Genomic DNA, 16,624 nt, shown 5'->3' with positions numbered 1-16,624 from the left:
CACCAGCAGCAGAATAGTGAGTGCATCTCTGGAGTATAATACAGGATGTAACTCAGGATCAGTACAGGATAAGTAATGTCATGTATGTACATAGTGACTGCACCAGCAGCAGAATAGTGAGTGCAGCTCTGGGGTATAATACAGGATGTAACTCAGGATCAGTACAGGATAAGTAATGTCATGTGTGTACACAGTGACTGCACCAGCAGCAGAATAGTGAGTGCCGCTCTGGGGTATAATACAGGATGTAACTCAGGATCAGTACAGGATAAGTAATGTCATGTATGTACACAGTGACTGCACCAGCAGCAGAATAGTGAGTGCAGCTCTGGGGTATAATACAGGATGTAACTCAGGATCAGTACAGGATAAGTAATGTCATGTATGTACACAGTGACTGCACCAGCAGCAGAATAGTGAGTGCAGCTCTGGGGTATAATACAGGATGTAACTCAGGATAAGTACAGGATAAGTAATGTCATGTATGTACACAGTGACTGCACCAGCAGCAGAATAGTGAGTGCAGCTCTGGGGTATAATAGAGGATGTAACTCAGGATCAGTACAGGATAAGTAATGTCATGTATGTACACAGTGACTGCACCAGCAGCAGAATAGTGAGTGCAGCTCTGGAGTATAATACAGGATGTAACTCAGGATCAGTACAGGATAATTAATGTCATGTATGTACACAGTGACTGCACCAGCAGCAGAATAGTGAGTGCAGCTCTGGTGTATAATACAGGATGTAACTCAGGATCAGTACAGGATAATTAATGTCATGTATGTACAATGTGACTGCACCAGCAGCAGAATAGTGAGTGCAGCTCTGGTGTATAATACAGGATGTAACTCAGGATCAGTACAGGATAATTAATGTCATGTATGTACACAGTGACTGCACCAGCAGCAGAATAGTGAGTGCAGCTCTGGGGTATAATATAGGATGTAACTCAGGATCAGTACAGGATAAGTAATGTCATGTATGTACACAGTGACTGCACCAGCAGCATAATAGTGAGTGCAGCTCTGGGGTATAATACAGGATGTGATTCGGGATCAGTACAGGATAAGTAATGTCATGTATGTACACAGTGGCTGCACCAGCAGCAGAATAGTGAGTGCAGCTCTGGTGTATAATACAGGATGTAACTCAGGATCAGTACAGGATAATTAATGTCATGTATGTACACAGTGACTGCACCAGCAGCAGAATAGTCAGTGCAGCTCTGGAGTATAATACAGGATGTAACTCAGGATCAGTACAGGATAAGTAATGTCATGTATGTGCACAGTGACTGCACCACCAGCAGAATAGTGAGTGCAGCTCTGGGGTATAATACAGGATGTAACTCAGGATCAGTACAGGATAAGTAATGTCATGTAGGTACACAGTGACTGCACCAGCAGCAGAATAGTGAGTGCCGCTCTGGGGTATAATACAGGATGTAACTCAGGATCAGTACAGGATAAGTAATGTCATGTATGTACAGTGACTGCACCACCAGCAGAATAGTGAGTGCAGCTCTGGAGTACAATACAGGATGTAACTCAGGATCAGTACAGGATAAGTAATGTCATGTAGGTACACAGTGGGGCAAATTTACTTACCCGGTCCATTCGCGTTCCAGCGGCGGCTTCTCCGCTCTGGATTCGGGTCCGGCCGGGATTTAATAAGGTAGTTCTTCCGCCGTCCACCAGGTGGCGCTGCTGCGCTGAAAGTAAACTCATCGCGCCGGAATGCACCGAGCTGGACCAGGTGAAGGTAAGCGGTCCTTATGCGACACATTTTCGGTTTTTAAATGCGGCGGTTTTTCCGAATACGTCGGGTTTTCGTTCGGCCACGCCCCCCGATTTCCGTCGCGCGCATGCCAGCGCCGATGCGCCACAATCCGATCGCGTGCGCCAAAATCCCGGGGCAATTTAAGTACAAGCGGCGCAAAACGGAAATATTCGGGTAACACGTCGGGAAAACGCGAATCGGGCCCTTAATAAATGACCCCCAGTGACTGCACCAGCAGCAGAATATTGAGTGCAGCTCTGGAGTATAATACAGGATGTAACTCAGGATCAGTACAGGATAAGTAATGTCATGTATGTACACAGTGACTGCACCAGCAGCAGAATAGTGAGTGCAGCTCTGGAGTATAATACAGGATGTAACTCAGGATCAGTACAGGATAAGTAATGTCATGTAGGTACACAGTGACTGCACCAGCAGCAGAATAGTGAGTGCAGCTCTGGGGTATAATACAGGATGTAACTCAGGATCAGTACAGGATAAGTAATGTCATGTATGTACAGTGACTGCACCACCAGCAGAATAGTGAGTGCAGCTCTGGAGTACAATATAGGATGTAACTCAGGATCACTACAGGATAAGTAATGTCATGTATGTACACAGTGACTGCACCAGCAGCAGAATAGTGAGTGCAGCTCTGGAGTACAATATAGGATGTAACTCAGGATCAGTACAGGATAAGTAATGTCATGTATGTACACAGTGACTGCACCAGCAGCAGAATAGTGAGTGCAGTCTTAGGCTATATTCACACTGCCGTTGCCCGCCCGTACCGTACCGGGCAACGGCAGTGTACAGGGAGAGGAGGAGGAGGTGAGCGCAGCTCACCCCGCCCCTCTCCATAGCAACCTATGGCGCACGGCGCCGTATTACGGGAAAAGATAGGACAGGTCCTATCTTTTTCCCGGGTACGGAACGGTACGGTGCCTCACGTGTGCTGCACCGCACCGCTCCCGTAGGGTGCCGTGCGCCCATAGAAGTGTATGGGGGACGTATATCGGCCGTATATACGTCCCCCATATGTTCGTGTGAATGTAGCCTTATACAGATGCTTCTCCTTATCATATACATAACTATATAAATCAAGTGACACTTGGGGTCATGACCTCTTATTGTTACCTGCGCACACATCACCTTGCATCTACACTGTCATATTGGTAGGCGTGACTAACAGGGAGAGGGGCGTAGTTTGTCGGATACATAGTGATGCCCTAATAGGAAAAACATCCGGTCACACGTCGCCCTCTAGTGGCGGGAGGACGTCTGATGGCCGCATGAGTCTCTCCCATGGTGCTCGGCGCGGCGACCCTGGCTGAGGGCGTGTCCTAAGACGACGCAGTGCAGCGCATGCTCAGTGGGTGGCGGGTGGAGAGGAAGTAGAAGAGGTGGAGCGGGAGCCGGAGCGGCTACAAAAAGGTAAAATCCCCCGAAATCTGCCCGGACTCCCCGCCCCCCGCCGATCCACGCCCCGCCCCACACCCTACAGCTGTGGAAGAGCCGCTATACACCAGGGGGAGGGGGCAAATACATAAAGACCGATATATAGACGTAACGTGCACGTCATATATGTGTGTATACATCACCCTACACGTCATACATGTATATACACTACACCTCATACATGTATATACACTACACCTCATACATGTATATACACCACACCTCATACATGTATATACACCACATGTCATACATGTATATACATTACACGTCATACATGTATATAAACTACACATCATACATGTATATACACCACACGACATACATGTATATACACCACACATCATACATGTATATACACCACACGTCATACATGTATATACACCACACGTCATACATGTATATACACCACACCTCATACATGTATATACACTACACCTCATACATGTATATACACTACACCTCATACATGTATATACACCACACCTCATACATGTATATACACTACACCTCATACATGTATATACACCACACCTCATACATGTATATACACTACACCTCATACATGTATATACACTACACCTCATACATGTATATACACCACACCTCATACATGTATATACACTACACCTCATACATGTATATACACCACACCTCATACATGTATATACACCACACCTCATACATGTATATACACTACACGTCATACATGTATATACACTACACCTCATACATGTATATACACTACACCTCATACATGTATATACACTACACCTCATACATGTATATACACTACACCTCATACATGTATATACACTACACATCATACATGTATATACACTACACATCATACACGTATATACACTACACCTCATACATGTATATACACCACACCTCATACATGTATATACATTACACGTCATACATGTATATAAACTACACATCATACATGTATATACACCACACGACATACATGTATATACACCACACATCATACATGTATATACACTACACCTCATACATGTATATACACCACACCTCATACATGTATATACACCACACCTCATACATGTATATACACTACACCTCATACATGTATATACACCACACCTCATACATGTATATACACCACACGACATACATGTATATACACTACACCTCATACATGTATATACACTACACCTCATACGTGTATATACACCACACCTCATACATGTATATACACTACACCTCATACATGTATATACACCACACCTCATACATGTATATACACCACACGTCATACATGTATATACACCACACGTCATACATGTATATACACCACACCTCATACATGTATATACACTACACCTCATACATGTATATACACTACACCTCATACATGTATATACACTACACCTCATACATGTATATACACTACACATCATACACGTATATACACCACACCTCATACATGTATATACACCACACCTCATACATGTATATACACCACACGTCATACATGTATATACACCACACGTCATACATGTATATACACCACACCTCATACATGTATATACACCACACGTCATACATGTATATACACTACACCTCATACATGTATATACACTACACATCATACACGTATATACACTACACATCATACATGTATATACACTACACCTCATACATGTATATACACCACACCTCATACATGTATATACACCACACATCATACATGTATATACACTACACCTCATACATGTATATACACCACACCTCATACATGTATATACACCACACGACATACATGTATATACACTACACCTCATACATGTATATACACTACACCTCATACATGTATATACACCACACCTCATACATGTATATACACCACACCTCATACATGTATATACACTACACATCATACATGTATATACACTACACCTCATACATGTATATACACCACACCTCATACATGTATATACACCACATGTCATACATGTATATACACCACACGTCATACATGTATATAAACTACACGTCATACATGTATATACACCACACGACATACATGTATATACACCACACATCATACATGTATATACACCACACGTCATACATGTATATACACCACACGTCATACATGTATATACACCACACCTCATACATGTATATACACTACACCTCATACATGTATATACACCACACCTCATACATGTATATACACCACACCTCATACATGTATATACACCACACCTCATACATGTATAAACACCACACCTCATACATGTATATACACCACACCTCATACATGTATATACACCACACCTCATACATGTATATACACCACACCTCATACATGTATATACACCACACCTCATACATGTATATACACTACACATCATACATGTATATACACTACACCTCATACACGTATATACACTACACATCATACATGTATATACACCACACCTCATACATGTATATACACCACACCTCATACATGTATATACACTACACATCATACATGTATATACACTACACCTCATACACGTATATACACTACACATCATACATGTATATACACCACACGTCATACATGTATATACACTACACCTCATACATGTATATACACCACACCTCATACATGTATATACACCACACCTCATACATGTATATACACCACACGTCATACATGTATATACACCACACGTCATACATGTATATAAACTACACGTCATACATGTATATACACCACACGACATACATGTATATACACCACACATCATACATGTATATACACTACACCTCATACATGTATATACACCACACCTCATACATGTATATACACCACAACTCATACATGTATATACACCACAACTCATACATGTATATACACTACACCTCATACATGTATATACACCACACCTCATACATGTATAAACACCACACCTCATACATGTATATACACCACACCTCATACATGTATATACACCACACCTCATACATGCATATACACCACACCTCATACATGCATATACACCACACCTCATACATGTATATACACTACACATCATACACGTATATACACTACACCTCATACACGTATATACACTACACATCATACACGTATATACACCACACCTCATACATGTATATACACCACACCTCATACATGTATATACACTACACCTCATACATGTATATACACCACACCTCATACATGTATATACACTACACCTCATACATGTATATACACCACACCTCATACATGTATATACACCACACCTCATACATGTATATACACCACACCTCATACATGTATATACACCACACCTCATACATGTATATACACCACACGTCATACATGTATATACACCACACCTCATACATGTATATACACCACACGACATACATGTATATACACCACACGTCATACATGTATATACACCACACGTCATACACGTATATACACTACACCTCATACACGTATATACACTACACATTATACATGTATATACACCACACCTCATACATGTATATACACCACACCTCATACATGTATATACACCACACCTCATACATGTATATACACCACACCTCATCCATGTATATACACCACACCTCATACATGTATATACACCACACCTCATACATGTATATACACTACACATCATACGTGTATATACACTACACATCATACGTGTATATACACTACACATCATACGTGTATATACACTACACATCATACGTGTATATACACCACACCTCATACATGTATATAAACTACACATCATACATGTATATACAACACACGTCATACATGTATATACACAACACCTCATAGATGTATAGATACTACACTAAGCATCATACATGTATATACACTACACCTAATACATCATACATGTATATACACTACACCTCATACATGTATATAAACTACATGTCATACATGTATATATATTACACTTCACATTATACAGGTATATATATACTACACGTTATACGTTTATATACATATAGACTGTATGTGATGGGCACAGTAGGACGTTGGCTCTCCTGAACTGTATGTGATGGGCACAGTAGGACGTTGGCTCTCCTGGACTGTATGTGATGGGCAGAGTAGGACATTGGCTCTCCGGGACTGTATGTGATGGGCACAGTAGGACGTTGGCTCTCCTGGACTGTATGTGATGGGCAGAGTAGGACATTGGCTCTCCGGGACTGTATGTGATGGGCACAGTAGGACGTTTGCTCTCCTGGACTGTATGTGATGGGCACAGTAGGACGTTGGCTCTCCGGGACTGTATGTGATGGGCACAGTAGGACATTGGCTCTCCTGGACTGTATGTGATGGGCACAGTAGGACGTTGGCTCTCCTGGACTGTATGTGATGGGCAGAGTAGGACATTGGCTCTCCGGGACTGTATGTGATGGGCACAGTAGGACGTTTGCTCTCCTGGACTGTATGTGATGGGCACAGTAGGACGGTGTCTCTCCGGGACTGTATGTGATGGGCAGAGTAGGACATTGGCTCTCCGGGACTGTATGTGATGGGCACAGTAGGACATTGGCTCTCCTGGACTGTATGTGATGGGCACAGTAGGACGTTGGCTCTCCTGGACTGTATGTGATGGGCAGAGTAGGACATTGGCTCTCCGGGACTGTATGTGATGGGCACAGTAGGACGTTTGCTCTCCTGGACTGTATGTGATGGGCACAGTAGGACGGTGTCTCTCCGGGACTGTATGTGATGGGCAGAGTAGGACATTGGCTCTCCGGGACTGTATGTGATGGGCACAGTAGGATGTTGGCTCTCCGGGACTGTATGTGATGGGCACAGTAGGACGTTGGCTCTCCTAAAATGTATGTGATGGGCACAGTAGGACATTGGCTCTCCGGGACTGTACGTGATGGGCACAGTAGGACATTGGCTCTCCGGGACTGTATGTGATGACCACAGTAGGACGTTGGCTCTCCTAGAATGTATGTGATGGGCACAGTAGGACGTTGGCTCTCCTAGACTGTATGTGATGGGCACAGTAGGACGGTGTCTCTCCGGGACTGTATGTGATGGGCACAGTAGGACGGTGTCTCTCCGGGACTGTATGTGATGGCCACAGTAGGACGTTGTCTCCCCTAGACTGTATGTGATGGGCACAGTAGGACGTTGTCTCTCCTGGAATGTATGTGATTGGCACAGTAGGACTTTGGCTCTCCTGGACTGTATGTGATTGGCACAGTAGGACTTTGGCTCTCCTGGACTGTATGTGATGGGCACAGTAGGACTTTGGCTCTCCTAGACTGTATGTGATGGGCACAGTAGGACTTTGGCTCTCCGGGACTGTATGTGATGGGCACAGTAGGACGTTTGCTCTCCTGGACTGTATGTGATGGGCACAGTAGGACGGTGTCTCTCCGGGACTGTATGTGATGGGCAGAGTAGGACATTGGCTCTCCGGGACTGTATGTGATGGGCACAGTAGGATGTTGGCTCTCCGGGACTGTATGTGATGGGCACAGTAGGACGTTGGCTCTCCTAAAATGTATGTGATGGGCACAGTAGGACATTGGCTCTCCGGAACTGTATGTGATGGGCACAGTAGGACATTGGCTCTCCGGGACTGTATGTGATGACCACAGTAGGACGTTGGCTCTCCTAGAATGTATGTGATGGGCACAGTAGGACGTTGGCTCTCCTAGACTGTATGTGATGGGCACAGTAGGACGGTGTCTCTCCGGGACTGTATATGATGGCCACAGTAGGACGTTGTCTCCCCTAGACTGTATGTGATGGGCACAGTAGGACGTTGTCTCTCCTGGAATGTATGTGATGGGCACAGTAGGACTTTGGCTCTCCTGGACTGTATGTGATTGGCACAGTAGGACTTTGGCTCTCCTGGACTGTATGTGATGGGCACAGTAGGACTTTGGCTCTCCTAGACTGTATGTGATGGGCACAGTAGGACTTTGGCTCTCCGGGACTGTATGTGATGGGCACAGTAGGACGTTGGCTCTCCTGGACTGTATGTGATGGCCACAGTAGGACGTTGTCTCTCCTGGAATGTATGTGATGGGCACAGTAGGACGTTGGCTCTCCTAGACTGTATGTGATGGGCACAGTAGGACATTGGCTCTCATGGACTCTTTGTGATGGGCACAGTAGGACGTTGGCTCTCCTGGACTGTATGTGATGGCCACAGTAGGACGTTGGCTCTCCTAGAATGTATGTGATGGGCACAGTAGGACTTTGGCTCTCCGGGACTGTATGTGATGGGCACAGTAGGACATTGGCTCTCCGGGACTGTATGTGATGGCCACAGTAGGACGTTGGCTCTCCTAGAATGTATGTGATGGCCACAGTAGGACGTTGGCTCTCCTAGAATGTATGTGATGGGCACAGTAGGACGGTGTCTCTCCGGGACTGTATGTGATGGGCACAGTAGGACGGTGTCTCTCCGGGACTGTATGTGATGGCCACAGTAGGACGTTGTCTCCCCTAGACTGTATGTGATGGGCACAGTAGGACGTTGTCTCTCCTGGAATGTATGTGATGGGCACAGTAGGACTTTGGCTCTCCTGGACTGTATGTGATGGGCACAGTAGGACTTTGGCTCTCATGGACTGTATGTGATGGGCACAGTAGGACTTTGGCTCTCCTGGACTGTATGTGATGGGCACAGTAGGACTTTGGCTCTCCTGGACTGTATGTGATGGGCACAGTAGGACTTTGGCTCTCCTAGACTGTATGTGATGGGCACAGTAGGACTTTGGCTCTCCGGGACTGTATGTGATGGGCACAGTAGGACTTTGGCTCTCCGGGACTGTATGTGATGGGCACAGTAGGACGTTGTCTCTCCTGGAATGTATGTGATGGGCACAGTAGGACGTTGTCTATCCTGGAATGTATGTGATGGGCACGGTAGGACATTGTCTCTCATGGACTCTTTGTGATGGGCACAGTAGGACGTTGGCTCTCCTGGACTGTATGTGATGGGCACAGTAGGAGATTGGCTCTCCTGGACTGTATATGATGGGCACAGTAGGACGTTGTCTCTCCGGGACTGTATGTGATGGGCACAGTAGGAGATTGGCTCTCCTGGACTGTATATGATGGGCACAGTAGGACGTTGTCTCTCCGGGACTGTATGTGATGGGCACAGTAGGAGATTGGCTCTCCTGGACTGTATATGATGGGTTGTAGGCAGGGTTATTATGCGGGAGGACCAGTATAATGTCATCTCTTTTTATCTCATTTAGCCAAAACACTGGAGGCCATAGTGAATGCCCTCGCCATGCCTGGCGACACGGAGGAGGTGACTCGTCTCCGTAAGCCCAGATTTTCATACGAGGAGAACCAGATTCTTATCCGGGAAGTGCGAGCCCATTATTCTATGCTCTACGGTGCACAGAGTCGACGGCTTAGTGTGGCAGAGCGACGCCATGTATGGGAGGGCATCGCCGCCAAGATCAATGCCATCACCAACTGGAAGCGGACAGCCCAGGAGGTTCAGAAACGCTGGAATGACTTTAAGAGGCGGACCAAGGAGAAACTGGCTCGTATACCTCACTCCACGCAGAATGGAACTGCCGAGGATGTCCTAACAGCAGAAGAGGAAACCATCTTTGCCATCTTGGGACCTGGGGTGGTACCTGGGAGGGAGCCCTATCTCCATAGGACACGGCTGGGAGCAATGGGTGAGCATCAGATTGCACAAAATCCGATTATCTCTAGTAGGAACAAGAATATCTCAGGTGACGGCTGCTTTGATTCTGCTGTAACGAGATCCGTCCTCAGGAAGTCCACTAAGCAGAAGTGATGTAGAGTTCTTCCTAGTGGCTGCCATGTATGCTAAAGCCTCCCAGTTATACAACTTCAGGCTGAATAGTACAGTTAATTAATATGAAATAATACAATGCATAATTCAGCCTTCCACTTTTTACACATTGGGGCAGATTTACTTACCCGGTCCATTCGCGATCCAGCGGTGCGTTCTATGCGGTGGATTCGGGTCCGGCCGGGATTCATTAAGGCAGTTCCTCCGACGTCCACCAGGTGGCGCTGCTGAAGTTCCCCGGAATGCAACAAAGTTCACCTATTCCTAGTGAAGGTAAGCGCGAGCCCCGCGACACTTTTTTTTTTAAAATGCGGCGGTTTTTCCGAATCCGTCGGGTTTCCGTTCGGCCACGCCCCCTGATTTCCGTCGCGTGCATGCCAATAATTCTGCACCAAATACCTCATTATGAGAATGTAAAATGAGTATTTTAGAAATGTAAGTAAAACAGGGAAAAATAGGATTGATCCTTGTATTCTTCAATGAACTGTAGAGCTCAGAGACTTGAGGAGGAGAGAACTATTTGTAGAGTTAAGAAACATGATGAAGGGAGAACTGCTTGTAAACTCAAGAGACGTGAAGAGGAGAGAACTGCCTGTAGAGTTCAGAGACATGAAGTTGATAAAACTATTTTTAGAGCTTAAAGCCATAGGGAGGAGGAGAAAACTCCTTATAGAGCTCAGAGACACAAGAGAACTGACTTAAAAGTTGGGCCCTATCTACGAAATAGGGCCTAACTTGCTGATCAGTGGGGGTCACAGTGCTGAGACCCCAACAGATCGCGAAAACAAGGGCATAACTTTAGTTTGTGGGAAAACCCCTTTAAGAGCTCAGAAATATGAAAAATGGAGAAACCTGCCTGTAGAGCTCAATGGGCAAAGAACTATACATAGCGCTCAGAGACCACAAGAGGAGATAATTTCCTGTGCAGTTCAGTTACTTGAGGAGCAAAACTGCTTGTAGAGCTTAAATACCTGAGGAGAGCACTGTCTGTAAAGCTCAGAGTCATGAAGAGGAGAGAACTTGCTATAGACACGAGGAAGAAAGAACTGCATGTAAAGGTCTCCGACCAAATTGTGTGGAGACAAAGAGCCAGAGATAGAACAAAATTGTGTGTGGTACCCAGGAGCATATACAGTATATAGAAGAACAACCAGGACTATTACTAGAGATGGCTCGTGGGGATATCCAAAGGTTTTGTGTGCCGATGGGAGAGACTTCCAGAACGTTTAGCCTCACTGCAGCACTCCACAAACCTCAGCTTTATCGCAGAGAGGCCGGAGAAAAGTCTCTTAATAACTAAAAGCTGCCTGGAGTTTATTAAAAAAAAGCTCCTGCAGGACCCTAAGACTGGAACGAATACAAGCATCATGTTTGGAAAGGTCATCATTTACCTAACGCTAAAGCGAAGTGAAGTAGGAGGTTGGATGATGGGTTACATGGAGCATAACTAAACGTAACTAAAACTTTGAAGACAATTTACAATATACTATATATACCAAGGCGCACCATTTTACTGCCAGCCCCTTTAGTATATAACCAGCCAGCCCCCAGTAGTATACAGCCAGCCCCCTTTAGTATACAGCCAGCCAGCCCCCTTTAGTATACAGCCAGCCAGCCCCCTTTAGTATACAGCCTGCCAGCCCCCTTTAGTATATAACCAGCCAGCCCCCAGTAGTATACAGCCAGCCCCCTTTAGTATACAGCCTGCCAGCCCCCTTTAGTATATAACCAGCCAGCCCCTAGTAGTATACAGCCAGCCCCCTTTAGTATATAGCCAGCCAGCACCCAGTAGTATACAGCCAGCCCCCTTTAGTATACACCCTTTAGTATATAGCCAGAGAGCCCTCTTTAGTATACAGCCAGCCCCCAGTTTGCCCAGCACTTAAAAAACGTCAACTTCAAGTGGTGCCGATGTTCGGCGCAGCTCCTCTTCTGTCTTCTCCGCGATGCTTCGGTCCCCGCAGCTCCTCTTTTGTCTGCTGTAACAGCCGTCAGAGACGCGGCCATGCGCTCTGCCGGCCAGAGCACACTATGATGCGGCAGCTGATGACATCATAGTATGCGCCAGCCAACAGAGCGCATGATGACGTCTCTGCCGGCTGTTACAGCAGACAAAAGAGGAGCTTTTGGGACCGGAGCATTGTGGAGAAGAGAGAAGTTGAGCCGCGCCGAATTTAGGAACCACCCGAAGGTGTGTATGTGAGTTTTTTTTTTATTGACCCGTGTATAAGCCGAGGTGAGGTTTTCAGCACATTTTTTTGTTGTTGAAGAAATCTGCTTATACACGAGTATATATGGTACTTCATTAAGTAAAGCAGCTTCTCTGTATCTTGTTTCTGCTTCTTTCTTCTGTAGTGAGCAGTATATCTGATTTAATTCAAAGCTCTACCCACTGCAGATAAGGAGGCTAATAATTAACTTTTACCATTCCAAGAGAATCTTTCTCTTGATGATTAAGCTCTCTGAGGACATTAGACTATCCAGGGACTGTCTGTAAGGAGTTACATCACAAACTGCTTAAATAAGGAAGAAAGGCAGAGAAAACAACAGGAGTTCTCTGGACTTCAGACTAGGCACATTTATTTATTTAGGGTTTTACACTGTTTTTTTTTTTTTTTACACTTTTCCGACGAATACGACAAAGAGGTGTGACCTAGGAGAGGGGGCATGATTTCACAGGGAAAAAAAAAAAAGACTTGCACAAACTAGACCGACTAATAGACGGCGCAGAGTATTACATCACATTGTCATTAAGGAGTGTGGAGTGCAGAATAAGGAGGCAACTACAAGGCCACAACATAGCAAAATGTGGAAGGGCTGGGGACTGCAGGAACGACCATGCATATGCAGGGATTGCTGAGAGCCGGATGATGTCACCGCCTCTCTGGCTGGAGAAAGAAGGGAGGAGGTAGGCAGGTGTACGTAATTAACATATGATGGAGGCTGTCGTGGCTCTGGTGATGCCCCTCCAGCTCATTTGCATTTTTTTTTTTATTTTTTTTTTTTGTGAAAACTAGGGAATCAGAATCTAAAACAAGACTGTATCCCTACCAAGGGGGCACACACCAGTATGTGTGTTTGGATTAAAATCCCCGATTCTGGCAGTAGATTACCTTTAAGATGAATTTAGTTATGTTATAGATTATTTTTATGCATTTATTTAGTTACCTAAAGGCTGTTCTCTTTAATACTGACTAGTTCACTCACTTTGTGTGTCCTGGAAAAAAAAACAAGCCCTGTATGGCTACTGCAAAGGGAAAATAAAAACATTTTGTCTGTTGGAATGTGACAATGAAGACACCAAGTAAAAAAATGTGATCTCTGGGATCTGAAGGATCAAAGAACGATGCTTTCTCATTGCTCCAGAATACAAAAGGAAAGAAATCTACAGCAGAACCACAACAGAAATGGTGCCACGGTGAGAAGTGCCTTCACTCGGGGTACAAAGTCCCAGTGTCGTACAGGATCTGTATCAGATTCTCCAACTTTAGAGCCACAAACTCTCAGTTGCATCAACTAGAAGGTTCTAGATCCTTTGGAGCCTTGAACTGGATTAAAATGACACCACACAATCTTCATCAATCTCTGCAGTGCCCTGAAGATCAGCGTCAAGATCAACCACAGGACACAAAGTGGTGGAAGTTGTCCTTGTGTTCCTACAGATGGCTCCTCAACTCACTACTGAGGTCACAGGGCAAGATCTGACCACTTAAGACAAGCTACACATGACACCTTCATGGTGGAGACCACCACTGTCCAGGAGGAAAATCTGGAAGGCTGTGATGAGAAAACTGATGGTTCATTGTAAAACATGGAAAAGAAGGTGCAACCCTGAGAAGAATGTCATCCTTGTACCGAGAAATGGCTGAAGGATAGAATTCAAGGGTCCGTTGTGTCCTCCGGATGTAGACTTACTTTATTCTAGTCTTCGATCACTTTATACATTTTTTTCTTCTCTGGGTACGTCTACATAATTTTCCACATGACCGTATTTGATTCTTGTTTAGTGTGTCCTTGTTAGAGACAGATCTGTAAGTGAGAAATCTTGTGTCAAGCACCTGACCACATGAGTATCTATAGTTAGCATGGTTGAAAAAAGACATTTGTCCATCAAGTTCAACCAACATATAGAAAGAGCTCTAGCAATATTGGGACCAAAGTTTCCAGTTATATTATCATTTCACAGGAAGGCAGATGTGACAGCGCTCTACACAGCTAACCCAATGTCTCTTCTTATCCACAGACTTACATTTACCTGGCCCTGGCTCATCCAGTGCAGAAAACTCCCTCAGTGGTCCCTGTTGCCCTCCAGAAACTCCACTGCTGCTTCATCCCAAGACATCTGCTTCTCCAACACCTCAGCTTCATATTGTTCAGTTGCCTCAGCTGAGCCCTTCGCCAGATCCTTCGGATGGGGACTCACCAGAACAGCTTCCCCAAGGCTCTGGTTCTCCTCTACTTGGCCCGGGGGTTGTCAGCCAACACTATGACCCAACAGTTGCCATGCTGAGAGCCCAGCAGGAAACAGCTGAAGCAATTCGGCACCTGACCTATACCCTGCGGCAGAGTATGGACCGTTTGACCAATGTCTTGGCCACCTTATTGCCTCTTATACCGCCCCAGGCAGCATCACCAGTACCCTCAGCCATTACTGAGCCTGTTTATTTTCCTACAAAGACAGAGCCCGAGTCTGAACCATGTTCTGTGGGCTACGAGGCAGAGAGTATTGAGGTACATGTTGCTGAAACCCAGGAGACTACAGTAGAGCTGCCGCAACAAACTCCATCGACCCCACCTCCAAACAAGAGAAAAAGGTTTTCCTACTTGACCCCACGTAAGCGTAGGGGCCGCTGGAAAAACGTGTAGGTGATGATAAACTGTATGATGAGGCGCAGGGCTGCAGGATTCCTGTCTGTCCCCCACCAGATAGAAGACACTGAAATCTTCCCATAGGCTCCATGTTCCTTTCTGTGTTTGAAATGTGACCTCACAATCCTCTTATAGTAGGAATTGTGCAGTAGAAGCACAGCCGACGGGACCTGAACATCACAGGGAATCTCGTTCTTCTCTCTTCCTGGTGATGACCTCTCTGCCCTTCCTTATTGGGTGACCATAGGAAGATCGTTAGTACACGTGGCTTTTCCATAATGATCCCTCGTTGATGGAAGGCGGTGGTGTCCCGTGGGAGGAAGGTTTAATAAAGCACACTGGTGCTAGGGATGTTAACGAGGGCTGACCGCTAGTAGCATGGCAGGAGAAGGTCCCTCATGTGTCCATCACAGTATGGTAGATACCAGGTGTGGTGCAGATGATGACCATGAGCATCCCAGCTGGCATCAATTTCCTGTTGCTCTCAGGTTTTCCTATGGAATGTTCCACATTGTGACAGACTTCTGCCGTCTCCCATCTACATACATATGACTAGACGAGAAAGCAATACCTACGTGTAGAAATCTGCATCCTCACTAAATGGTTTCCCCGCCTCGTTATGTTAATTAGACGAATGGGAGCGCTGATTGTGTATGTAAATAATATAATAAAGCTTCTTATTCTTAATATAA

General features: G+C 45.2%; 1 protein-coding gene across 1 annotated transcript; it reads left to right on the top strand.

Annotated features, from left to right (window-relative positions):
* The first annotated feature begins 3,029 nt into the window (after positions 1-3,029).
* MYPOP (Myb related transcription factor, partner of profilin) lies at positions 3,030-16,624 on the top strand. Its single transcript, XM_072123683.1, has 3 exons — positions 3,030-3,216; positions 10,486-10,923; positions 15,307-16,624. Exons 2-3 carry the CDS (start codon positions 10,521-10,523, stop codon positions 15,927-15,929), a joined length of 1,026 nt encoding a protein of 341 aa, XP_071979784.1. The 5' UTR covers positions 3,030-3,216; positions 10,486-10,520; the 3' UTR covers positions 15,930-16,624.

This window comes from Engystomops pustulosus, chromosome 9, assembly GCF_040894005.1.
Source record: "Engystomops pustulosus chromosome 9, aEngPut4.maternal, whole genome shotgun sequence".
In the NCBI taxonomy this organism is placed as follows: Eukaryota; Metazoa; Chordata; class Amphibia; order Anura; family Leptodactylidae; genus Engystomops; species Engystomops pustulosus.
Note: the sequence above shows the minus strand (reverse complement) of the source record. Positions and strands in the feature narration are given on the sequence as shown.

Bases quoted from the DNA above. Each gene is read 5' to 3' on its own strand.
- MYPOP (XM_072123683.1), top strand. From the start codon at position 10,521: ATGCCTGGCGACACGGAGGAGGTGACTCGTCTCCGTAAGCCCAGATTT. The intron at 10,924-15,306 runs GTGAGCATCAGA...TCTTATCCACAG, and splicing joins GACACGGCTGGGAGCAATGG to ACTTACATTTACCTGGCCCT.